We start from the raw sequence: 27,501 nt of genomic DNA on the forward strand, positions 1-27,501 counted from the left end.
TTTCTTTCAAAAGAAACAGCCAGGTCACAACTCAGAACCACAGTGAATGGATAGAGTATACAGAGAGGGCAACACTGAAGTTAAAACCCAAAGGATGGGAGTCAAGTATGCAGGAGAGAAATGTGTTATAGGAAAAAGCAGCAGAATATAGAGAATTCCTGAGACCACAGAAGATGGAGCTAGGGAATATATCTATGAAATACCAAGTGGCAGGAGAGTATAGGAAATGCAGGGGAGAGACTTGCAGGAGTATGGTGGAGAGCCACCAAATGGTGATAAACAGAGCATACTATGAATCAGGATGACTTTTGACATTTTGCTGTAACTTCTGTGTAGAACAGGTTGGCCATGGTGAGAAGAAACATGACAGCCAGTAGAGCAGGAAGAACACAATGATGACTTAGCCTTGTACAATCAGAGGGAGACAGAGATAGGATTTTCAGGGAAGCTATATGACCTGTGTGTGAGGAATGAGTGGGGGCTAACAGTTGGTCTCTAAGTCCACAGCTACAGTACATGTGTGGAAGATGAAGCAAACATGGATAAGACTTGGAGAGAAATGGTTCTTATTCTTAATTCTAGCCTGCTCCATGGATACATCAATCCACTCTGTAGTCCAGTGGAACTACATGGTTACCCAGATAACCACCATTATCTTAGAGCTACTGTAGAGGCATTTTAAACACCTAATGCTTTTGATCCTGTGAAGATAGGTGTGATTTCTCCATTTTATCAAAGGAGCAGTTGACTAAGCTTCCCAGGTGGCAAGTGATAGGACTATCAATGACTAAGTTCCCTAGCTGGAAAGCAATAGGGCTATCCATAGCTAAGGTTACTAGCTGGCAAATGATAGGGGTTTCCATGGCTAAGCTTCCCAGCTGGCAAGTGATAGGGCTATCCATGGCTGAGGTCACTAGCTAGCACATGATAGGGCTTTCCATGGCTAAGCTCCCTAGCTGGCAAATGCTAGGGCTATCCATGCATTTCCCAACTCCAACCAGGTTTGTTAATACATCAGTCTTTCTCCCTCATGCTCTCTACATTACCCCTTTATAATTTTACACAAACAAATGACTGAAGCATGTTGCTTACAATTCTGTTTGACAATTATTTCACTATCTCTTTTATAATAATAAGCAGGGGCATATCATGGGCCAGGTCTTCTTTTGAAATTATTGCTTTTGCTGCTGTGATAGGGACAGATTGGCTGTATAAACAGAAGGACACCACATTAGGTGGCTGATAAATGAACACATTCCTAGCTCCCTTTGTGGAATTTAAGTCTCCAAGAGTCAATAGATATATTTGTATTGAGCATGTCTTTGAAAAGCATTTAATAAATGCTTTAAAAGGAGTATGCCCCACTACCATAAAGTTCTTACATATACATTGACTTATCTAGACTATGAACCGAGTATGGAAGGATAGTTATTATTTTAATTTCTGTTCTCTGGAAGAGGAAACTGAGTTCAGCAAGTATCTGAGGATCATGCTGTTAGTAATTCTAGCACAGGACAGAATTCCAAACCAGGTGATAAGTTCCTAATTTGAGATGTTAGAGACACTTCTGTGACTTTCCTTCTTTCAAGTGTAAACCGGGAATATCACCAGTGCTGATGTAGAAGATGGATTATGTTCTTTCACACAGGATTATGTGTGAAAGAACAAATACAGGGTTTAACACTGTTAGCCCTTCCTATTAGTTAGCATGGTGCTTCAGGTAAAAGCACACCATGCCTAGTACATGAAAATATAATAGCTTATGGTCTGCCTAAATCATCTAGAAGGAATCAGAAGCCAACAGAAAGACAGAGGGCTGGGGGAAATGTGAAGCACTGTTGAGAGGGGCCCGAGATGAAAATTCAGCTGGGAGGGACCATAATTTATAACCTAACACATATGAACCTGAGGATGGTGAGACACCCAGTCTGTCAGGGTTCAAGTCACATCCACTATAGCCATGGTTTCCCTTCCAGGGGGAGGCTAAAAGAAGAGCCAATGTTCACTATCTTCCTTTGATAAAGGTCCTCGCTATAGATAATCCAAGAATGTAAGCAATTATTCATTATCTGGGGCAGATTTCCCATCTATGAAGCAGAGTTACAATGTAATAAGGAAAAAGCAGAGATGCAAACAGCAAGATAGAAGGCTGTGATTTGTAGAACCCAGAAGCTACAGACAAGAAGCTGAAATCTTGGCTGCTATGTGAAGTTGCCTATCACTGGATGGGCAATGGAGAGTCACTGAAGTTCCTACAGAAGGTACTGAATCCACAGCATAGGAACACAACATTGTTGACAAAATAAAATAGAAGAGGCAAAAAGTTACAGGCAATGAGATAGCAGAACTTGTCTGTGTATGATGGTTTGAATGAGAGTGGCCCCTATGGGCTCATTTATTTTCCTGCTTAGTCACCAGGGAGTGGTACTATTTGAAAGGATTAAAAGGATTAGGAGGTGTAGACTTATTGGAGGATTTGTGTCACTGGGGATGGGTTTTCAGGTTTCAAAAGCCCATGCAAGCCTAGAATCTCTCCTCTGTCTGTCTGCCTGCCTGCCTGCTCTCTCTCTCTCTCTCTCTCTCTCTCTCTCTCTCTCTCTCTCTCTCTCTCTCTCTCTCTCTCTCTCTCTCTCTCTCTCTCTCCACATGTAGATCAGGATGTAGCTTTCATCTATAACTCCAGCATCTGCTTGCTGCATGGCCCCATACTCACTGCCAGAATGATAATGGACTAACCTCTGAGATTGTAAACCAGCCTTTATAAATGTTTTCTTTTATAAGAGTTACCTTCATTATGTGTTGTCTCTGTAATAGAACAGTGACTAGGACACCACAGGATAATAACAATAAAAGCTTGACTGCAACATGTCCATGAGAAGAGCAAAGCTTACATTTATATAAGAGGTCAATCCCGGGGATGCTAACACATCAAGTCACACAACTTCCTCCCCCCCAAAAAAAATGTTAAAAAGGTTTTTTGTAAGGTGGCCATTTGGGGAATGGCAGAAATTCGGTATCAGTCCATCTTGAAGGTATTTATATAAACATGTAAACTTTTCAGTTGACGAGGCGGGAAAAGGGACTATGATGCAGTATGCAGGCATGAGCAGTTCTGGCCAGACTGGATGGTTAACCATTATCTCAGTTTGACTTCTGTGAGAAAGCTCTGAAGGACAAATCCCCTCTCTAGCACCTGGCTCCCAGGAGATGATGACTTGCACTCCAGGGTGAGCTCATCATGGGAAATCTGTCTGTGAGGCCTGCTGTCTCTGGAATTGAAGGTACTGTAGGCTTCTGACTAAGAGCAGAAATGTCCAAGGGGCGTCTATGTGTTCTGGACACTGTAAAAGCTAGAGAGACACCTCATCCACTTTGATCTTTGATCCTTCAGCCTTGGGACTCATTAAATGCTGCATAGACATGTGGAAATATTTACCCCTAATGGGTGACACATATCACCCATTTTAATGTGTGCAACGAGAAGCTGAATAAAATTAAAGCATCATGAATGCTAGCCAAATTAAAGCTTGTGACCCCCAAGGTCAAAGCTGCCTACAAAATTAAACACAACACACCCTTTCTCACAAGTTAACTCACAGGGGAATTTTGAAAGCTGAAGCATCCCTAGGATAGTTACATTCATTGCTTGTCTTGTCCGGTTTTTATAATCTGTTGTTACTAACATTTTAAAGGTATTATATCTGTCAAAGGACATATTTCCCTTTGTAGAGTGAGTGTGTGTCTACCCAAAATGTGTATGTTGACACCCTAGCCCCAATATGACTGTCTCTGGAAATAGGACATTTGAGGTAATGGCAAAGTGAGGATTTTAGGTTGGGCTTTAATATCCTTTACAGACACTAGGCCAACTCTCCCCACTCACCTGCATGCATGCACTCACACAAAATCACACACACACACACACACACACCAAAGAAGCATGCTCACATATGTACACACACTCACATATTCATACACACACATCAGAAACACACAGTTGCACACACATTCACATACAGGCTTCAATGTATGAAGACATAAAAACAGTAAAGGTATATTTATAACTGAGTAAATGAATAAGAAAATAAATCAGGTAAAAAACTGATCCTGGGCTTCTAACCTCCAGGAAATTAAAAATAAATGTCAGCCATTGGTATCTTGTTACGGCAGCCCAAACAGACAATTTCATTTAAAACCTAGACATTCACTAGTCAATGATTGCTTCTGCTGTCTTTCTTGGTCTAAACAATTTATGTTGCTACAAGCTTGGCAACATAATTAATTAATTATCCAGGAGCTTTTAAAACTGGTCCATTGATATGCAATAGCTTATGCAACCTATTTGAAAATTTATCATTTAAAGTTATTATAATTTTTCATCTGTGGGTGTTTGTATGTTCATAGGTTTATGTCCAGGTTTATGTGCATGTCCCAAAGGAGGGACATTTGTGTGCACAGGTATATGTGCACATGTTTGAGGGTATGCACATGTGTGAAGGTATATATGAGGCCAGAAGTCAACTACGGATATTGGTCCTTAGGAGTCAAGCCCTTTCTTTTGAGACAGGCTCTTGGGTTAGCCTGGATCTGACCAAGCAGCTAGTCTGGTTAGTCTGCAAGACCTCGTCACACATGCATCTTTCCATCTCTGCTTCTTTGGTACTGGAATTCCAGACATGCACTCCCACTGTACACTGCTTTTTACGGAGTGCTGGGGGTTGAACTCATCCTCAGTTTTCCATACTAAACATTTTACTGACTGATCTGTCTCTCCAATCCCATAATGCAAATTTTAAGAGAAAATGAAACTAGATGGACTCAAAAGTCATTAATTTCTATTAGTTCTTATGTTTATTTCAGTGTTACTTTTGGATTTGGCAGAAACACAACTTAGTTAAAAGCCATGCCTTTGACACTGCCTCTATAGTTAGAGCTCCATGCATTTAGGTGGGCATGTCCCTAATCATCCACGAATCACAAGTCATGAAGTAGAACCTCTCCTACTCCTGTGACATGTGTTAGACAGGTTAAGTCCCTGATTATAGGACCTCTGGAATTCTATGAGCATCAGCTTTTCCTGTGGAAGTATGCAGTCTCAGGAACTAGCTGTGAGGGGAAGGACTCTGGGCATGCTGTCACTGTGTCTGCTCTGCTGCAAAGCTCATGGAGAACAATCTGAAAATCTGGCTGGAATTTCATGTTTCAAATGAAACCTTCTGACTATCTGAGTGTTGAATCATTAAAATGCCCCCAAAGCCAAATAAATCTCCACTAAGAGCCAAATGTGGCCCACAGGTCCCTAGTTTGTGGTTCAGATGCTTGCTGGCATGGATCCTTCCTGAATTAAAAGTTTACCCTCAATCCCTGTGTTCTGAAGACTGCATGCAATCCCTGTAACACCATGTATCTACAGACATAGTGCTACTCTGCTATCTGTCTAGGTCCTTCCCATTATTGAGAATCCTTTTAAAGAGGGGCTGATAAGAAATGTCTCTCACTCTCCTTTAATTTCCTGTGGTCGAGGTAATCTACTGATCTATTCCTAGTTGATTGTTGTATATTTGTATCTCTAGATGCTAAATAGAACTGTCTTTGGAATGACGAGCTCCTTAACTTTTACAGAAAAGCAAATAAGACAAAAGCCACCTAATCATGAATGTAAGGAGTCTGAGCATAAGCCCCTCCCCTTGATAGATTGTGCCTCCAACTCTCCCTGCAGGAACCACACTTGTCCAGAATCACCAGTTCTCCTCAAGAATCAGAAAGAAAGGGGAATGGGGCAAACCTATCAAACACAGTTGCAGACAATTCAACAGTGTTAGCTCTAAGAACAATGTGCCAGTCTCTATTCCCATTTTCATCTTATTCCCATTACAGAAATTTTAAATATCAACAGCTTAAAATAACAGTTCTGTAGGTTAGGAGTCCACACAGGTTGGCTTGACTGAAGTCACTGCACTGCAGGACTGTGGTTCTGAGGCAGAAATGGCAGCAAAGGCCATTTCTGACTTTCTCCTGCATCTGAGGCCACCTCTCCTCCTTCTCACAGCCCTCTTCACCTTCACATTTGGTTGTGCTACATCTCCCTGGGAGTCTCTGAATTTGCAGCTCACCCTGACAACAGCTGGGAAAAATCCTTTTCCCTTACTGACTCACGATGATGGTGGACCCACCTAGTCAATCCAGGAAGATTCTCTGTTTCAAACTCCTTTCCTTACTCATATCTGAAAGGTTCTCTCTGCCATGGAAGGTCACAGATTCAAAGGGACAGCAGACGAGGGTGTGGGCAGAGCCAGGTGTCACCACTTGCTACTGTCTTTGTGTTGGTCTTTCATACTAATCACTTAGTGTGATTCCGCTCATGTACTTAACAACAACATACAATAAGTGTAATATTCCATTTTAATGGTGGAGAGATGGAGATAAATTTCCCAAGATCATATCCAGTTGATAGTCAAACAAGAACTCAAATCTAAGTGGTTTAACTAAGATGTCAGCCATCACTAAAATGTCACAAAATGCTCATGGGGAAAAGTGGGCCAGGGAGAGCATGTCATCTGATTAGGCTAAATTAGCAAGAGGCTATGGACCTTGTAGTCATGCTCTGCCTACACTCTGCTGCTGTGTTGTCTTCATATTTGGATGGATGAATGGGTGGGTGGATGGATGGATGGATGGAGATACATATACAAATATGCTTTTAAAACATGCCTCAATTAGTTAAATGAATACATCTCTTTTGAAAATTTGGAAAATGAGCTTTTATGAATCCACACTGAAAATAAGTTTTCATGGAGCTCTGAGAATAAGTATTCTGTCTTTTCGAAAGTGAAAGCCCTCTGGCCTTTAAAAGATGCCAACACTGGTTGGGGGAAGTATAGTCAATTAAATAAGCAAGTTTTCATCCAGAAAGACAAACAATAGCACAGGACAAAACAAAGCATCAGCAGTTCAAGACATGCCTTCGTTGGGACTGCAGAGATCGCCCAGTGCTCGAGAAACTGCAAAACACACTTTTGCATCTTCTACAAGAAGAAAGGAAACCTCTTAAAGAGGAGCAGAAATTATCTAAGGCAGGAATTAATCACTAAAGTAAGAGACAAAAGCAAGCTCATAGAACCTGTTCTTCATCTCCCTGTTCTTCATCCAGACTGTGGGGATGTGCCTCAGTCCAGCAGAAACAGACAAAACAAGATTTTGACATGAGGAAAAACTTGTCTCCACACCCCCAATCTATGGTGAGTCATAGCTGTGACACTATTGAGGTGCCCTGGGCTGGGGAAAGAGAGAAGACAGAAAGCTCAGGCACTGTCACCCTCCACCAGATTAGACCAGCACTCTTCAATGGAGTGATCAAAGGTATGAGGGAGAAAGAAGGACCGAGTGCCATCTGTCAGCAATCAAAAAGGGAAGGAAGGCATCTACAGAGCTTTAGCAATCCTGTCACCCACAGGCATGTGTTGCCAAGGCACCGCTATTGTTGCACTGCTGGCATGGGTTATCTTTGCATACCCCTATGTGAATTTTCAACTCCATGCTTCACACACCACACACACACACACACACACACACACACACACACACACACACACACACACACCTTGAAAGATAATTCAAACAATACATCCATCTGGAAGAGGAGCAAATTAGGGTTTCCTGAGTAACCAAGTCAAAGTGGTTGAGGCTTGCTAATAGGCCACTCTTGTCATCTATGTGATCAGTGCACACACAGGTGGGCTCTCAGAAAGGCAGGCTAGCTTGGCTGCATAGCTCTGGAACTCTGAAGATCAAGCTGTAGCCAGCTAAGCTGGAGGTGAGAGCTGTGTAGGCCAGTGATGAGCAGAGAGGCTCTGTCTAACAAGCCTAGAAACCGCTGTCTGAGTGGTGTAGCTTCCTCCACTCATTGACAGATTCAGAACAGATTCCTTCCAAGCTTTTCATCTTCTAAAAGGCAATTCTACTGCCTGAGCCTTTGAGCCTATTCCCTTCTGAGCAGAGGGCTAATTGTATGCATGCACATATGTGTTTCAGAGAGAAGATAAGCATGTAGTTGGCCTCTTGCGTGCAGACGCATTTCATTTCTGTAAGTTTTCTTACCACTGTCTGCAGTTCCCTAAGCATCAAGCCTTGCTGCTAACTATGGTACACACTCCTTTGAAATGCTTCATGGATAATCGTTTTTACTTTATAGTGTGTGTGTGTTGATGTATTAAGTATATGTGTGCTCATTTGCATGTGCATGATGTGTTGTGCATCTCTGTGTGTGATGTGTTGTATATATGTGTGTGTGCATGCACACATTTTGTTTGTGTGTGTGAGTGCACATGTGTGTGTTGTGTGGGTACATTTGTGCATATGAGATGTTATATATGTTTGTGTGCACATGCATGCATGTGTGTGTGATGTGTTGTATGCATATATGTGTACATGTGCTTGTGTGTATGTAGGTATGTGTGCATGTGTATGTATGAGATATGTTGTGTGATACATATACATGTTGTATGTGCACGTAAGTGGTCAGGTATGTAGAAGCCAGAGGAAGACATATGGTATCTTCATCTATCACTTGCTGTCTTACCTACTGCCTTGAGAAAGTTCCTCTCACTGAACCAGAAACCCAACTTTTCACCTAGCCTGTCAAGCCAGTGGGCTCCAGAGTCCACTTGTGTCTATACCCCAAGATGGATTACAGATATCACATCCATGCCAAGATTTTAATGTGGGCACTAAGGTGCTCAAACTAAGGTGCTCATGCTTGCACAGTATTCATTCCTGCCCACTGATCCAGATCTCTAGCCTTGGGTGATGGTTTTTAGACCCACTGATCCAGATCTCTAGCCTTGGGTGATGGTTTTTAGAAATAACTTGTCATCATTAATTCTTATAATCCTGGGGCACAGTCATTTAATTTGCTTTCATAACCTTTGTGTTTGCATTTTAAGTTATTCAATCGTAGCTACAAAGTATAATAGTATATGGTGAGCTACAGGAAGCAAGTGAGACGTCTTTTTGCTTCAGGCGATATATTTGTGCATTTTCAAACTTAGATTTGTCTGATTTAAATTTCCAAACTTCAACTTCATGTCTTATGTAAACGTTGATATACACTGTAATTTTATTTTAGTTTTCAATTCCAAGAAAACAAGCCATGGAGTAATTAGTCACAAAATGTTTTCCAATGGTCATGGCAAATCAAAGCCATGTGATAAGACTGTCTGACAGTAGGTTTATTGGGATTCTTTAGGAAATAAACTCACATGAAAGAACGCAGACTCTACATGAAGGAGGGCCTAGGCCCTGCCCCAAATGATGTGACAGACGTTGATGATCCCCCATGGGAGGCCTCACCCTCTTTGGGAGTGGATGAGGGGTGGGATGGGAGGTTGGTGGGGGGCACAGGAGGATAGGAGGGAGAGAAAACTGGGATTGGTATGTAAAATAAGATTGTTTTTAATTTAAATAAAAAATTTATTTTAAAAAAAGAAAGAACTTAGACTCATCAAAGCTCTCTCTGGAGACCCAATCAAGTCCACTGACTCTTTGGTGGTCTTTTCCACTCTAGGCAGGTGTGTATTCCAGAATGGTCTCAGATGCCTCCATCTAGCCTTGGCCCAGCAATCAGTCTCCACAACAATGGGACCTCCCTAGCTTAGGAAGTGCAATGGATTCGTCACTCCCTGAGAAAATGCTCTTCATTTACACCAGAATTTCATTGTCTTTTTAGGTCCCTATTCACAGAGACCAAGAAAGCACAGCTGAATAAATAACAACAGCCGAGGCCAACTTTCCAAGGAAGCTGTCTACTTTACAAAATTAATGACTCAATTTAAAAGTAACCACTGAAAAGCACTGAGATAGAAGCGTCCCAGAGAAATAAAACATTTCTTCAAGAAGAGAGCTTGTCTAACAACAACAGCTCCAACAATAAGGCAGCTAATTCCTTTTAAATATTTCTGCTGAGCTGGGTTTTTTATATCGAAAATAGTATTATTTAGGATATTTGGTGAAAGTTGATACACCTATTTCCACATCCCATAATTGTTCTCACCAAGGAATTCCTGTGGCCTCTCTATAACTATAGTCCCAGGGGATACAATACCTCTTCTGAGCTCTGAAGGCATCAAGGACACATATGGTACATAGGTATGCATGTAAACAAAAAAGGGTATTTAATTGCTGAAAGAAAAGAAAAGAAACTAGTGTGAGATGGGATTAGTGAGTAGAAGGGTCCCCTTCTGTCAGCAAAGGGTAACAGAAGGGCACTGGGTAACTAAAGGAGTTAGGGAGCATTACTCATTGCCCAGAACCTAAAGAGAACATGACGTGAGTTGGGAAAGTTAAAAATAAGTGTACCTTATAACTCTGATCATGGATATTAATGCAGAATTTCTCAACTTGGCCACTATCCTAACCTTCGGTGCCATATAACTCTGAGTTCTAGGGACTCAACAAGGGAATTAATGGTCCATTTGAAAAGTAAACATAGAAAGCATTCAGTCAAAGGAGTCCATGGGGAATAAATCATTTCCTCATGAGGACAACTAGGCTGTAAATTAAGTAGTGTCCCATATCCCTATCTCATGGTACCCATAGCATCCCTTCACATTGTCAGGTAAGTCTGGCAAGTGGGTAGGCATCTTTCCCTGTATGGCAGTCACTGTCCTATGGTAGCAACTTACTCCCTGAGCTAGGTAAGACTCTCCCATACCTCTTCTCAGCCTGTTGTCCTCTTCCTTCCACCGCTATTCCCACCCACTCCAGGAAAATGCATGGAGTTAGAAGGTTCCAGGCCAACAACTACAAAATAAACCCTTTCTCATTGTAACAATCAATAACAGATACATAAAGAACCTTGGAGGCACAGGCCTCTCCACTCAGGTGTCAACCTTGATAATACAAAGTTCTTGATTTTATCTTTATTCTTTAGATGGTTTGCTTTTGGTCTATTACATACAACCTGCACTAAGCAGACACTCCCAGCAGGATTCCAGATTTACCTAATTTGGTTCATGCCCTTGTAAGTGACAAAGAAAGATATTTGTCCAGAAGGGTAACCAAGATTAAAAAAATCAATGCATAAAATAGTCATTCTTGCAAAGACCCTAAAGAACAGGCTTTAAATGTTTTGAGTCACATAATGCAAAGCCTGTCTCTTTTTTCCTCCCCCTCCCCCTGCACAGTTCTCTCCTTTCTTTTTCTTTTTCTCTTCTTCTTCCTTTTATCTCTTCCTCCTACATATCCCTTGTGTCTCCCTGCCCTCCTCTTCACCCCTTCTCCTTGTAGGTATAACTGTTTTTTCTTCTAAAAATGATGTGGAAAGTAAAGAAATTACAAATCATTATTAGGAATATGATAGGGTCTTCTTGGAAATAAATTAGTGAGCTCATAGAAGTTTTAGCTGCTGCAGAATTTGTAAAAATGGTCAACTGAGTTATCATAGTAGCTGTGTGACCATGGTGGAGGCCAAGAGAACAGTTCCACTAATGACTTAGGGTTATGATTGTGTGTGTGTGATAGAGGATTTCTCTTGCACTTGAAGTTAATGAACCAAAAGAATCTACAAGAAAGTTTAATTATGGCCGGGTGGTGGCAGTGCAAGCCTTTAATCCCAACACTTAGGAGGCAGAGGCAAGCAGATCTCTGTGAGTTCAGGACCAGCCAGTTCCAGGACAGCCTTCAAAGCCACAGAGAAACCCTGTCTCAAAAAACCAAAAAAGAAAAAAAGTTTAATTATTGGACAGTACACATTGAATATTGTATGTCTACATAAAGTATGAATCTTATCCCTTTACTTTTTTCAAACAATAGAAAATTAGACAAATGATAACCCATCAAACCTAAGGATGCCTACGCTTTTCTCTTGCTTCACATTGCATCTCATTATGAAGCAACAGGTAGGTAGCAGAAGTCAGCAACCTTCTGCTTCCTCATTTGAGAAAGTTGGGAGCTTGGCACAGATCATCTTCAAGAATTCTTCTGTTCCTTCAACCTTAGCAGCCTAGAGAAAACCTAGCTCATAGTGCTTGAATTTTAAAAATGCACAATTCTAGCACACAAACTTCCACACAAGCAGAGTAAGGTTTTAAAAGCAGAAAAGCTTCCTGTATTGATTAGACCTGGATGGTTAAAGTCGTATGTATTGCTCTTGAAGTTTTCTTGAAATATCTGTAATGGATTTTAAGTTGAGACAGGCAGCTCTAAGAGTCTTTGGGGGCATAGTTAAAAGTACCAACAATGTTAGACCGAGGACTCTTCAACAGGAAGAAAGAGGAGGCCACAAGTATAAAACATATTTACAAAAATGGTCATGAAAAGTTAAGGAGAGAAAACTTGGGGATACAGCAACAAAGGGGGGAGGGGAGATGGCTCTGCAGTGCTAATCACCTGACTCAGAGACATTAAAATTCAATATTGATCTGAGTCCTATTCAGATCTTATAGTGTCTCTTACAGAGGAATATGCTAGATGAATTTAGACACAAGGCAATCCCACAGAGGAGGTTCATCATTGACCCTTTGGCACAGAGGAATGCTGTAAGGGGCTGGCCTAAAAATGCTTTCAAGGTACTCACCTGACTCTAAATAAACATATAAGCCACTTATGCAATCCCCCCCCAGAAACCCATTTTTAAGGTACAGCTACAAGCTCTTAGATCCAGTTACAGTGGATGGGAATTGAAGGGCCAGAACAGTTTCTCCTCTGTAAAGGAAGCAGAGGAAATGGGTTAGTTGGAAAAGCCAGTGCCTCATTAAGGAAATATGTTCCTGTCCTCTGCCAGACTTTTAAAGCCTTGGCTCTTCTCTAATTAGTACAAAAGTCTTAGCTGAAGCAGCTTTTTCCCGAAAATGATCTCAGCTCTCCTCTGCATCCCACTGAAGAGGCGCTTGGTCCATATCCTGAGATGCTCTGGAACTGTAAGGGGAAATTTCCCTAAGTGATCAGAAACACACAGCACTTGGTGAGGTATCATTTGGAAGGAGCATGCCATGAGAGATGGAAAGGCAACTCAGGAAATGTGCCATAAATGGGGTAAAAGGCTGACAGTGGATTCATTGCAGCTGGACTTGCAACTGACACACAGGCTCAGAGCAGAGATGAAGCTCTGGAAGCAGCTGCCCTAGGGAAACATCACCGCAGGCCTCCTACTCAAACCCTGGAACATGCTTATATGACTCCAAGAAAAGCAGAGACTCACTACGAAGGATAAACAGCCATAAAGCTCTCCTAAGTGTCTGAGGGCACATCATCAGACGTGCCAGAAACCACTAGAACTCTTGATTTTAAGAAGTGCATCTTCAGCTGTCACTTTCTTAGATTCATCAGGTTGATCTTAGTTTTCTGGTAACCATTAACACGAACTCATATTTACTGATATTACCATTAATATAGTAAGTTGTGGGCTCCATTCTCCATTATTTACAGGGACTTACGTTACATATATGTTTTTTAAAAACAATATTATTTTACATACCAATCCCAGTTCCCTCTCTCTCCTGTCCTCTCATTCCCCCCATCATCACCCCATCCAACACCCATCCACTCCTCAGGGAAGGTGAGGCCTCCCATTGAGGATCATCAAAGTCTGTCGCATCATTTGGGGCAGGACCTAGGCCTTCCCCCATGTATCTAGGCTGATAGAGTACGGCTCCACAGGGAATGGGCTCACAAAGCCCATTTATGCACTAGGGATACATATTGGTTCCACTGTCAGAGGCTCCATAGACTGCCCAAGAGCCCTCTAAATGACACCCACTTTCATGGGGCCTGGTTTGGGTCTATGCTGGTTCCCCAGATGTCAGACTTGGGGTCTGGGAGCTCCCACTTGCTCAGGTCAGCTGTTTCTGTGGGTTTCCCCAGCATAGTCTTGACACCTTTGCTCATCACTCCTCTCTCTCTACAACTGGATTCCAGGAGTTTGGCTCAGTGCTTACCTATGGATATCTGTTTCTGCTTCTATCAGCTACTGGATGAAGACTCTATGTTGACATTTAAGGTAGTCATAAATCTCATTATAAGGGGAAGGGCATTTAAGGTAGCTTCTCCACTAGTGCTTAGATTCTTAGTTGGGGTCATCCTTGTGGATTCCTGGAAATTTCCCTAGTGCTAGGTTTCTCATTAAGCCCATAAAGGCTCCCTCTAGAAAGGTATCTCTTTCCTTGCTCTCCTACTCTGTTCTTCCCCCACCCCCACAATTGACCTTCCTGATCCTTCATGTTCTCCCCCCTTCACCCCTCCTTTTTCTCCTCTCTTCGTCCCTCCCTCATGCTCCCAATTTACTCAGGAGATCTTGTCCCTTTCCCCTTCTCTGGGGGTCCATGTAAATCACTCTTAGGGTTTTCCTTGTTTCCTAGCTTCTCTGGGGTTATGGATTTTATGCTGGTTATCCTTTGCTCTATGTCTAATATCCATCCACTTTGAGTGAGTGAGTGAGAAAGTACATACAATGTTTGTCTTTCTGTGTCTGGGTTCCTCACTCAGGATGGTTTCTTCTAGTTTCATCCATTTACCTGTGCATTTCAAGATGTCATTATTTTTTGCCCCCGAGTAGTACTCCATTGTGTAAATGTATCACGTTATCTTTATCCATTCTTCAGTTGAGGGGAATCTAGGTTACTTCCAGGTTCTGGCTATTATAAATAATTCTGCTATGAACACATACCTATGAACACCTGATTTTTTGCTAAAAAGCTAAAATTGTACAATGGAAAAAAGAAAGCATCTTTAACAAATGGAGCTGGCATAACTGGATGCTGATATGTAGAAGATTGCAGATCAATCTGCATCTTTTGTCATGCACAAAACTTAAGTCCAAATGGCTCAAAGACATCAACATAAGTTCAGCCACACTGAACCTCTTAAAAGAGAAAGTGGGAAGTACCCTTGAATGCATTGGCACAGGAGAACAAATCCTGAAATAACATCAGTAGCAAAGACATTGAAATCAACAATTAATAAATGTGACCTCCTGAAACTGAGAAGCTTCTGTAAGGCAAAGGACACAGTCTACATGACAAAAGGAAGCCTACAGAATGGGAAAAGATTTTTACCAACCCCACATCTGACAGAGGGCTGATCTCCAAAATATGCAAAGAACTCAAGAGGCTAGTCACCTAAACACCAAATAATCCAATTTAAAAATGGGATACATGATGGGGGAAGTGCTTCTGTGTATGTGTCTCTCTTATTGGTTAATGATAACCTGTTGGCCAATAGGGAAGCAAGATAGGCAGGACTAGGAGAGATTCTGGAAATGTAGTAGTAGAATCGAGATGTAATCCTGGGAGGAGAGGATGTATGAGTCTAGCATTCTTGGTAAGATAAGACCTTGAAAAATATATATATTAGTAGTTATGGACATTGGCCAACAGTATTGTAACTAATAGAGTCTCTGTGTGTTATTTTGGGGGCTAAAGCAGCAATGAGACCCAGGCAGAAATCCCAAAACAGGTACATATCTAAATAGAGAATTCTCAATAGAGGAATCTCAAATGGCCTAAAGGCACTTAAGAAATTGCTCAACATCCTTTCCCATCAGGGAAATGCAAATAAAAACAACTCTGAGATACCATTTTACTCCTGTCAGAATGGCTAAAATCAAAAACCCCAATGACAGTTTATGATGGAGAGGATATAGGGAGAGGGGAACACTCCTCCATTGCTGGTGGGAGTGCAAACTCATACAGCCCCTTTGTTAATCAGTATGGTGGTTCCTCAGGAAAATGGGAATCAGTCTACCTCAAGATCTAGCAATTCCACTCTTGGACATATATCCAAAGGATACACATCCATACCACAAGGACATCTGTTATATATTTTTATGTTAAAAGAACCATCTTCTCTATTGCTTTCTTTCAAGGCATTCAACCACTCACTCTGCTTAAAAGTTTGACTAAGGAAAAAGGGAATTGTCTCCATAATTTATAAGTGTTTAGTTTGGAGTGACCATAGAGTATGAATTTGTAAACCCCTTGTCATCTCTTAAATACCTTTGTGCCTGCCAGGTGCATTTAGTTATGTCCCAAAGAAAGAGAAGTCACTTTTCATCCATGTCATTTTAGGTAAACGCTCTGATTTCAAGGATGAGCTCCCTCTGCTCTGGTGTGTAACACAGCATTTTACACACTGTAGGGTCATCATAGTAACAACTCTGTGTGGACAATTACATACATAAACAAGTGGAATGGCACCTTAGCCAGAAGTATTAGGTTCACATGTTTGCCAGGGAGTATGGTAGACTCACCTTCCCTGGAAAATCTATGGATTATGTATAAGATCATTTTATCTGAATGAATAATATAAAATTGGGTTAGAGAACAGAAAATGACCAAAAAGGGTTTTAGGTGCTGTCCAACTTTATGATTTTAGCTATTTTTGTTATTTTTATGAATCATCCGATTACAAGGTAGACTCCAAAGGAATCTCTTCTTTCATTTTCACCTTTTTTCCAGTCCTATGATGGTAAAGCTAATCTTCTTGCACCATTTGTTTTCCTATGGATGTACAGTAATCCATGGACTAACTCCAGATGTTCTGAACACACTCATGACATCCCTGAGCAGGACTTGGCATAGTACTGATTTCAGAAAATGAACATAAGGGACAGTTCAATGTATGTTCAACTGTGTCTCAGTCTCACTAAGATATGGAGACTGTCGGTGACTTTAGCTCTCCTGCCTCTTAGAGACTGAAGAACCTTTTCTGAAAAATATCAAAATGTTTATGTAATTGTTCTTCTACTACATAAAGCTTCATTTAGAGGCTGTTTCTTCAAGTGGCCTTAGTAATTCACACAAGATTTGAGAAAGAAAAACACTCAAGTGTATACTTAGCATCATCTTGACTTGATTCTTCAGCTTTTCCCTTGATAGCAAGGAGCATGAAAGTCTACCTGAGCAACCATGTGCTGTAGACTATATCTCCTGAGCATTACAGTCATGACTATCTTAATTAGAGCAGCTGTGATATCCAAAGAATATCTTCAAGGTTGGGTCTACTGAGGCTCCCCCATCAGAAGGGATATGGAGGGTCATTAGACTCTCACCCGAGCTTAAGCCACTTCCTTCCATCTGCCCCTAATAGCTCTCAGGAAGTACCAGAGTGTGTAGATCAAAGTTTCTGTCACACCCAGTCCCACAGCCCTTTAGTCCCAAATAAACACACAGAGGCTTATATTAATTATAACCTGGTGGATAGCTCAGGCTTCTTGTTGGCTAGCTCTCTCTTAATTATTAACCCATTTCTATTAATCTATTAAATTTAATCTATTAAATTAAACAGTTACATTTGAATCTAGCTTCAGTTCCCCAGGCTTACTGCACACAGATGAGGCATTACTTATATAAGTACGGGTGGTCATGGTATTAAATACCATGTGTATCTCCACATGGGTTTAGCTTATAGGTGATATCCTGGCCTCTTCTTTCTCAGAAGCTACATGGTGCTTCCCTGACTCCACCTATTAACTTTCTTTATCCATATTTGGATTTATGGCCTGGCCAAATACTGCCTGTCCATTGGCAGAACTAGCTTTATTCATCAACCAGTAAGAGAAACATATATTCACAGCATACAGAAAGACATCCCCCATCAAGAGTGTATAAAGTATGAATGGTTGCTGGGCGGTGGTAGCTCACACCTTTAATCCCAGCACTCGAAAGGCAGAGGCAGGTGGATCTCTGTGAGTTCGAGACCAGCCTGGTCTACAAGAGCTAGTTCCAAAGCCATAGAGAAACCCTGCTTCAAAAAAAAAAGTATGAAAAGTATGAATAATCAACTAAAGAGAGACTCTATCTATGTAGACAAGGAGAGGTCATCATTCATGCTGGGGTGAGAATTTTCACTGACACAGCTGTGGGGAGACCACCCGTACTTATATAAGTAATGCCTCATCTGTGTGCAGTAAGCCTGGGGAACTGAAGCTAGATTCAGATGTAACTGTTGCTTTGTTCTATTGCTTATGTTCCCCTGGGTAAGTAGACATTTGTGTGCATGGAACAGTAAAAGTCTAGTGTGACACAGGAATGCAGCAGAGCCTAAGATGAAATTGGAAGGAAGAGTTGTGTTGTCCCAGCTGTGGGGGATGAAGCTCAGCTATCTGAGGCTAGAATGTCTGTGGGACAATACCCATGATGTCCTTCTCCATATAGTATAGAATGTGTCTCTGATAAGACATGTTACTAAGGATGAGTTGTCTATCTAGCATAAACATTCTGTGGAAAGAATCTCTATGGGGCCATCTTTTTTCTTTATCTTATCCAGGCAATGTGCATCCTTAATGAATGTAACCTGCCAAAGGCATGAGAGGACATCCTGAGAATCCAAGATGAACCAAAGAATCAGGACTGTAAGGGAGTGGCAGAAATCATTCTTAGGATGCCCCTACTTGGGATGTTAAGTTATGCAATTGAGTGTGGGCTATCCGTCCAGAAAGAATTTTCCAAAATAAGGAATTTTGATAAAAAGTATACAAAAATGCTATCTTGTAGTGATATATTATTTATGATTTATTAAAGGTTGACTGAGGATTCAGAAAAGCAAAGTCAGTCTCAAACTATAGAGATCAGGCAGTGGTGATACCTTTAATCCTAGCAGCCAGAATCTAACAGGTGGTAGTACACACATTTAATCCTAGGACTCAGGATTAAGAGAGATAGATCTCTCTGAGTTCAAGGCCACCCAGGAATACATGAGATTGAATCAGTCTAAAGGAGTAACAGATCACACATATTTAATCCCAGCACTAGATGGGTATAAAAGATTGAAACAGGATCTTCAGTAGTCAGTATGAGGCATTCATTCTCCAGCCAAACTGAGAGGCAGCAGTTTGAGATTTCGTGAAGAGCTGTGCATGGATTAGTCCTTTCATCCTGAGCTAGAGGTGAGAGCTAGTGGCTGACTGCTTTGCTTCCCTGATCTTCAACTTGAACACTAATATCTGTCTCTGGGTCATTTATTTTTTTGTATTATGCCATCATTTGCAATGGCCTCTAAGTCAGCACATAGAGACAGCATATTGTGGGAGGCTAAAATGATATGTTTGGTGATTCCTGAGGCCAACTATTTCTTTCTTGGAATGGATGGCACTGGAACTTCAGAGATGATGGCACTCTGAAAAAAGTCATTACCAATGCCCCCTCCAAGTGCCGAAGACCACCTAACAAAAACCCCAACACCAGACAGGAGAAGAGTGTCTTTTGAGTTGTTGGTGAGGCTTGTCCAAGAGGCTCCCATAACATACAGGTTATTGCTACTGCCCTTGGCAGACACCAGAGGTGGAAGGTAAGTCCCTATTGGTGAAAATACCATGTGTTTCAGACACAGAGCCTATAGGATCCTGAGATAAAACTAAGATGAGTGTCTCCTTTCTAAGTAATACCTTACATGGTACTAGAAGGTACAATTCAAACTTCCAAAGGAGGGACACAAACCACTCTTTCCTGTACCTCCATTCTAGTGGTATATACTTCTGTTCCAGATGCAGAATTACATACAGCTGCCTTTAGGGGGTGCCAGAGTGTATGAGTGTGAAATTATACCTGAGAGGGTTCTATGTATACAGCCATGAGGAACATGATGCTGCAGTGAAATTCATCAGCGATATATAGATGCTTTAGGATCACTCACACTCAGGTGAATAATCTCTCAATTATGCTCTATAGGCCAAATAAAATCACAGGTTCCCTAAGCAAGACTAGGGTATCACAGTAACCTCAGTCTGTCATTAATCCCTATGAAGCTGAGTAAACATTTCTCCATGTCTCCCCAAGTAAAGTTCATGCAATACCAAGAACTCTTTTCTTGAGGGAAGATTCACAATTGAATGCTAAATCAAGATGCAATGATCTCCACTTTATTTTTTTGTTGTGAAGAAACATTTATGACACACTTCTTAGAAATCTAAGCAAAAGAAAAGTAAAACAAAGACAGGAAATATTCTATTTCAAATAGGCACCATTTACCTGTACATGAGTAGTCATCGATCCGGATGTAGCCAGTTTTGCAGATGCACATGAAAGAACCAGGTGTGTTCACACACATGGTGTTCTCGCGGCAGTAGTGGCGCCCTTCCGCACACTCATCAATGTCTGCAAAGGAAAAATAAGCAGAGGTCAACAGTGGCTAATACTGTAGAATTTTCCTATGATTTTCTTCGTCAGGAAAAGAGGAATAGCTACTAATTGAACTGCATTTTAAAAGAGCATTCAAAAATATCTCCTTTAATAAGAATGTTTGATGCTCACAAGGCAGAAAGCATGTGAGTTTTTATCAGAAGCTCTTGCTACAGTTTCAAGTAGGTCTCTCAATTTTGACCTGCATCGTTTTGAATAGCTTTTGAAATCCTCAGTGCATTCGTCTACTTGTGTTTGATAAAATGAGGCAGAAAGAACAAATCAGGCTGCCTGAGCATCTTGAAACCAACCATTATCTTTGATTTCACTGGCTATTCTGTACACCTCAGGGAGGCCTTGAAAGAGGTAAGTAAAGTATTCACTGTACACGGAACTTGAAGGACTTCACTTGAAAGCCAGAATCCAAGAATAGCAGTTTATTAGAGATCAAGTAGAGCAATAACTACCCTGAGAAGTTTCTGAATACAGACAGAATTATAATATGGACACCAAAATCAGATGAGAAATTATGAAGTAGTAAAATATAATATGGAAGATCATACACGTTAATTCTAACCTCTAATATAAATGCTTACAGTTGTTAAGACATATTAAGCAGGGGTGCCAGGTGGTGGTAGCACACATCTTTGATCCCAGCATTCGGGAGGCAGAGGCAGGCAGTTCTCTGTGAGTTCAAGGCCAGCCTGGTCTACAGAGCTAGTGCCAGGATAGGAGAGGCTCCAAAGCTACACAGAGAAATCCTGTCTCAAAAACAAAAACACAAAACAAAACAAAAAAGAAAGCAGGGTGGTAATTAGAATGTGAATTTTAACAATAAAGCCTCTTTATTTAATTGTACCTCTCTACCTGGAACCTAAAGCACTTGCTGAATACTTGTTATTGAGAACCTTTATTTTGAACTGAGGAGATGCGTTACTCAAGAAAATACCTGATGCACAAACAAGAGGAGCAAAGTTCTAGTCCCAGCACTGTGTAAAAGCCAGAGTACTAGCATATATATATATATATATATATATATATATATATATATATATATAGAGAGAGAGAGAGAGAGAGAGAGAGAGAGAAAGAATAATATATGTGCTATATATAAAGTCATATATATGAATATGTATTCTAGAGTACTATTCCTTATTCTATGCTACTTCTGAATCTTTTCACTGGTTGGAACTGTAAGTATTATAGTCTAAATTACCTACTAAATAGTCTGAGAAAATGTGATGTGAACCCATTTGTGAGGGTCTTGAGATCATTAAGAGAATCATATGGAATTATTAGAGTACTTAGCTTAATCAGTGGATGACTAACTCAGCTTCTGTGAGAGGCACTAAAAAGTAAAAGTTACTAATAAAACCAAAACTAAACAAAAATATGCAAACATTGCTAGAGTCCTCAAGCTTAAGTTTGTGGATGAACTACATGGCGAATATCTGGCATCTCCACAAACAAGTGTAGCTCTTGGAAGAGACAGAGCAGCATCTGCAGTGACCAGATCAAGACTGTACAGGTCTTGACTTGAATATGGTTCTACAGCTCTCTCCGAAGATAGCCTCCTACAGAAAAAGTCCATTCCCAAAGAACTTGCTACAAACCCTGACAAATCACACTTAGAAGCACCTGTGAGGCATCAGAAAAACACTCATCATGAACTCTGAACCAAAACCCTAAGTGTGCAAAACAGACTGTGAATTAAGATGAGTTTTGGTGGCAACAAGCCTTTAATCCCAGCACTAGGGAGGCAGAGGCAGGCAGATCTCTGTGAGTTGGAGGCCAGCCTGATCCACAGAGTGAGTTTTAGGACAGGCTCCAAGCTACAGAGAAACACTGCCTCAACCACCCCCCCCCAAAAAAAGATTACTTTTGTTAAGATGATCCTAGTAAAGTCTCACATAGTGAAGAATGTCAGTTATCAGCATAAATTGGAGTAATTTGTGCAAGGGTTAACTGACCTATTTTCCATCACTGCTGTTGCTTCTGGGATCTACAGCCCTGAGAAATGCAAGACACTGACCTGCCCCATTTCCCTTTGTGGATTCATCCCTTTGAAGCTATTATAGAGCTAAATAAAACCCAGTGTGTTAAAGCAGGATCATAAAGCAAAACTGGGCAGTTTTTTAATCCCAGCTATTTAGGAACCTCAATTTAGAGCTCACAGAAATGTTGGGTCTGTGTTCAAAAGCTATCAAGAGGCAGGCTTAGAGCTTGAGCTAGAGTCCTGGGAGAAGGGGCAAAATACCAACCTCCCAGAAACCCTGTGAACAGGATGTATCTTGCTTCATCCCTTACATCCTGCCTTTAGAGGAAGCCACACAAAGCTGGGTTTATGTACTAATATTGGAAATGGCCAGAAAGTCATTCTCAATGATGTGTACAGATTCTTGCAGACACACAATAGCATCTGAAATGTAATCTGTCAGAAATCAAGTGCCAACTTGGTCCACAGTGTATTTTAGCTTTAAGAACCAACCCAAAATTTAAATGATCTAAATTCTCAGATGCACTTTTATTATTAAAATTTTGTGTTAAAAATCTTTATTGGATTTTTGGTTATGTTTTGATGATCTTATGTGTAGAACTACTACCATGACTTCTGCTAAGCAGAAAGAATCATAGTCAGAATAGGATGCCAATTAGAAATATTCAAGCAGTAGCTAGATGTGTGTGAGCCTAAAAAAAAGAGTACATTCATTGCTCAACAATTTAGATCTTACTGCCTTTCGAAAAGTCAATACCAAGAAAGTTAAAACACAAATTCTGGGGGCTGGGAAGACAGTCCAGCAGCTAAAGTATTTACCCTGTAAGCATGAGGTATCAGTTCCCAGAGGCCCAGCAAAACTCAAACAAACAACCCAGGTATGATGGAAAAAAAGCCTGTAATCCCGGAACCAGTGAGGTAGAGACAGGTGGATCCCTGGAGTTCACTGGCCAGCCAACCTAGCATAAACAGCTGAGTCCCAGATCAGTGAGAGAGCCAGTGTCAAACAATTGAGCAAATAAAGAAGATAGCTTCTGAGGAGTGACATTCTGGGTTAATTTGGGACCTCCACATGTATGTGCATACGCATGATATGCACCCAATAAGCACACACACACACACACACACACACACACACACACACACACACACACACACACAAACTCTACCATATATGGGTTTACAAACCAAGAAAACAGTATCATGCCATCTCATTCCATTAGTTATCTCTTGACACTAGCACTTCACAAGCAGAATTCTAGAGAGTATTGTCTCTGAACAAAGTCCATGGTTCCTTGGCAACAGAGAATGCCATGTTCCAGTAGTTCTCAGGTCTATTTTACCGACATTCTACTTCCCCTTCACAGTACACATGAGCAAATTCCAACCTCTATGATAGCTGTTTATTTTTAATATTGATTTTTATTCACTGAGCATAAAACACCCTCATGTCAGTCTTACATGAGTATTGACTCTCAGTTGAGTGGGGAGTGTGGAATGGCATTCATTGCCAACACAACAGCCAGCTCATCTCTCAGGGCCTTAATTCCACCAACACAGGATGATTTTCAGTTGGTGCCCCTTTTTCGGGCTTTCAGATCTAACACAGAGAAGGTGACCAGTATGGTTGAAGTGGTTTCTGCTTCTCTGCAGTTTTGTAAGATAGAAGCATATTCCACCAAACTAAAATGCAGAGGTAAATCCTGTTTCTTATTATTTGGAGACTTTCTCTTGGACCTGGGAACCTTAAGCTGGTCTATTTTAGAAATGAGAAATTTATAAATTCCCCCTTTCCATCTTAAAGCTGATATTAAATCTGTAATTATTCAGAAACATGGACTTGTCTAGCTGAAATGAACTTCATAAATTATATAACTTAACTGGAGTAATTAATGATCAAAGAGACAGGCAAGGGAAGCCAGAGACAAAGAGGAGCCAACGCTCAGATCTCAAGGGCTGTGGGCCACATGGAAGAATTCACCTCTATTTTATGTTAAATAGAAAGGGTTGAGAGGACAGGGTCATAGAACCATGTCTGTGTTCCCTGCCACCCTGCCTTGTCCCTTGAATGTTTGGAACTCTGTTCTTTCTCTAAACTAGGTTGCATTCCTAAAGGGAACACATTTATCTCAACTTCGTCTTACAAAAGCATCATATGGACATTTTGGGGAGCACCAAGGGCTTCTCACTCAACCAGTACAATCTCAGGGTCCTGCAGCTGAGTTCTGAGACTCCACTGACTAGCACAGGTTATTGCTAGGTCAGAGCTTGGCTGCTATGAAATACTAACTTGACAGATCTGGAGCAAGATCATCAACATAATTCACAAACTGGAAACAGACGAAGTTCTGAGAAACCAGGGTCTGGATGAGACTTGAGAGCAACATTTGGAGAGATAAGAGTGTTTTTACAAATATAAAATTTGCAAGTCTAAGTAGGTTTTTCAGTAGGAAATCAGCACAGAACAAAGTGTCATTCACAAATAGGCTGGCTTGAAGGGATCTGCCAGCATCCTATATGGCAAAGTCAGTAGCATCAATGAGGCTATTTACCAAGGTAATTCTTATATATTAACAACTATATCCACCTGAGTGCAGATTAAAACGTTTTTCTGCACCATACAAGATTTCATTTGTCATCTCAAAACTGTGCTCACAAATTGGCTTTATTCATTTTTTACAACCATCTACTAAGTACAAATTTCATGGTACATTCCACAAGAATGAGAATTCTGGCATTGTGTTAGCTTTCATGTTACTTTTAATTGAACATATTATTCTTGGGCTTGAGATGAGAGAGAGCAGAAAGATTTAAGGGAAGAATAAGGAAGAATTATAAAAGAATACTTATGGAGGAAGTTAAGAGAGAGAATATTCAAAAGTTGGGGCTCACTGTCAGGAGTATTTCACCCATTGAGATTTCACGACTTCCCTCTACATACAAAGTACTAACTTGGGTACCATCAGCAAAAAGCTTTGAGTAAGACAGATGAAGGATCAGTACTTGAAGGTTCTGACTGGGTTTTTCTGATAAAAGACACATAGAACAATAAATCACAATGCTGGTAGATAATGATAGTCTTGCAGACAAGAAGAGTGTAACACATAAGAATAGGACTAACAGAGAAGTGCAATTACCCAGGAGAAAGGGGAAAGAAGGGAGCCTTTGCAGTAGGGGAACTCTGTGCATCACTGGGCACTGGGCGAAGCTGATGGGTATTCACTGTGGCCCATGCAGTAGGCAAGTGCTGTTGCATGAAGATCCTGTAAGGCCTATGAAAGTCCAGTGCTATCCTTTATTGGGGATTATCTAGGAAATTCACTAATGACAAGAACATATCATGTACACATGCTATGAAATATAAAAGGTCTAATGCAAGGCAGATGAAGGTTAATATGACTCTCAGACACTCACTTTTCCCATTTCTAAGCCATAACACAACTCCTGTTATCAATTTCTTGTACAGCCTTTTAGGTATTGCCAGTGCCTATTTAAGCCCCTGCTGTGTGCATGCATGTGTTCATGCATGCTAAAACTTGAAGTTAAGAGGAAGTCCACTTAGTGGGTTCAGTTTCTGGCTTCACTGCCCATAATGTGGAGGGAACTTGGCAGACAAAAAAAAAAAAAAAAAAACATTGGATGTAAAATTGACTGCACTCAGGAACTGACTGGCTGCCTGGAAATGAGGCAGAGAAACTCTCTGGGATGAACCCTTCCTTCCTCAGCTCATAACTAAGGGCATCTAGAATGGGAAAGAAGTGGAGAAATACATTACTGAGAACACAGCTTTAGACTGCTGTATTTGAGCTGCTTATAACACATCCATGCAGAAATGTCCAATGAGAAGGTGGGTGCACATCTCACCCAGGAAGGAGAACTGGGCTGGAGCTCAAACTTTGGGAGTCACAAGCTACTCAGCGGTATTTGAAGGCATGAATGAGGAGGAAAAGCTCTGAGGGAACGCTGAGGAACCCAACCTATTAAAGACAAAGTAGAGACAGATGAGGATCAGGCAGAGTCAACAGAAAAATTGCTGAAGCAAGTTGAGCCCCAGCGGTGTCTAGCACCATCTCCTTCTAAACACACTTTCTATATCTATAAAGACCTTTCTCCCAAAGTGAAAGTCACAACACAAATTTTCAGTGTCCTTAGGTAACAGTGAATAGGCCTGTCTCAGCCAGGCTTTTTATTGCTGTGATAAACACATGACCAAAAGCAACTCGAGATAGAATGGGCTTATTGCAGCTTATAGCTCATAGTCCATTATGAAGGGAATGCAAGGCAAGAAGTCAAGGCAGGAACCAGGAGGCAGAAACTGAAGCAAAGGCCATGGAGTGTTTCTATACTTGTTCTAGGATCACATTCAGCTACTATTCTTATACCTGCCAGGACCACCTTCTCAGGAGTGTGGTTCCCATAGTGGGTTGGGCCCTCCCACATCAATCACTAATCAAGAAAACCCCCCAGACTTACCTAGAGACCACTTTGATGGAGGTATTTTCTCAACCCGGGTTCTCTCTTCCTAGACAATGCTCACTAGCTTTTGTCATGTTTACACAAACCTAAAAAGCACAAGGCCTATGACCTTGAGCTACTAGCCAGAGTTACATGTATAAAATTTTAATTCAAAAGATAACTGCACATCTAAGGTGTAGGGGAAGCTGTAGCCATGCCTACTTAGGGGCTGGCTACAGGTGTGCCTGACCACGCTGTGAGGGTGTGGTCAGAGTGACATAGTGTGACTGTGTTTGCGCTTTCGGTTTCACTTTGCTTCTTGCTGTACAGACTGCTGCCACGCTGGCTGGCTAGGTCGCTCTGTAAGTAAGGCTTTTCCCTATTAAATACCCTTATATTTCTACCTGACTCTGTATTGGTAATTTCCCACTATACTAAGGAAGACTGTAAACTCATCCAGCAAGGATGATGGAGAAGGCAGTCAACATATCAGTGGGTAGCATCAGCCTCAGTGTATGTCCCTGTGGAACATGGGATAATATCTATGTGGTACATAAAGGAAAGGCACCGGGGCTGGTACCCAAACAAGATGCATGATATCTTGCCTGAACATCATTTAAGACCACCATCTCACATATTAGAAGCTACCTAATATTCTAAAACATATTCCTTTCCTACTTAAATTATGGATTATATTTTTGCAGCAAAGAACCCAGATCCATAGATAGTGGTATCATCAAGGCAAAAATCAATAAATGTGTGATGGAAGGAATGGCCAAGAAAATTAAATACTACCTAGAGTCCAAGCAAGATATGGAATAACAGGTATCTGGTCTAACAATACAGAAGCTAGTGGGGGCCCTAGTAAGACTAGTTTGTGGGGGTTATAGGATAAAAAAAAGTCTAGACTGAAGTAGATAAAGAAAAATGTCTAGCATAAAG

At 41.1% G+C, this 27,501-nt stretch overlaps 1 protein-coding gene across 1 annotated transcript in view; it reads right to left on the reverse strand.

Moving 5' to 3' along the window:
* Nell2 (neural EGFL like 2) overlaps positions 1 to 27,501 on the reverse strand; it is a 285,232-nt gene that overhangs the window by 103,694 nt on the left and 154,037 nt on the right. The window contains exon 13 of the mRNA XM_035439207.1: positions 19,959 to 20,084. Coding sequence (XP_035295098.1) covers positions 19,959 to 20,084 — 126 coding nt within the window. The remainder of the gene's footprint in view (positions 1 to 19,958; positions 20,085 to 27,501) is intronic.

This window comes from Cricetulus griseus, chromosome 2 (assembly GCF_003668045.3).
Source record: "Cricetulus griseus strain 17A/GY chromosome 2, alternate assembly CriGri-PICRH-1.0, whole genome shotgun sequence".
Lineage (NCBI taxonomy): Eukaryota > Metazoa > Chordata > Mammalia > Rodentia > Cricetidae > Cricetulus > Cricetulus griseus.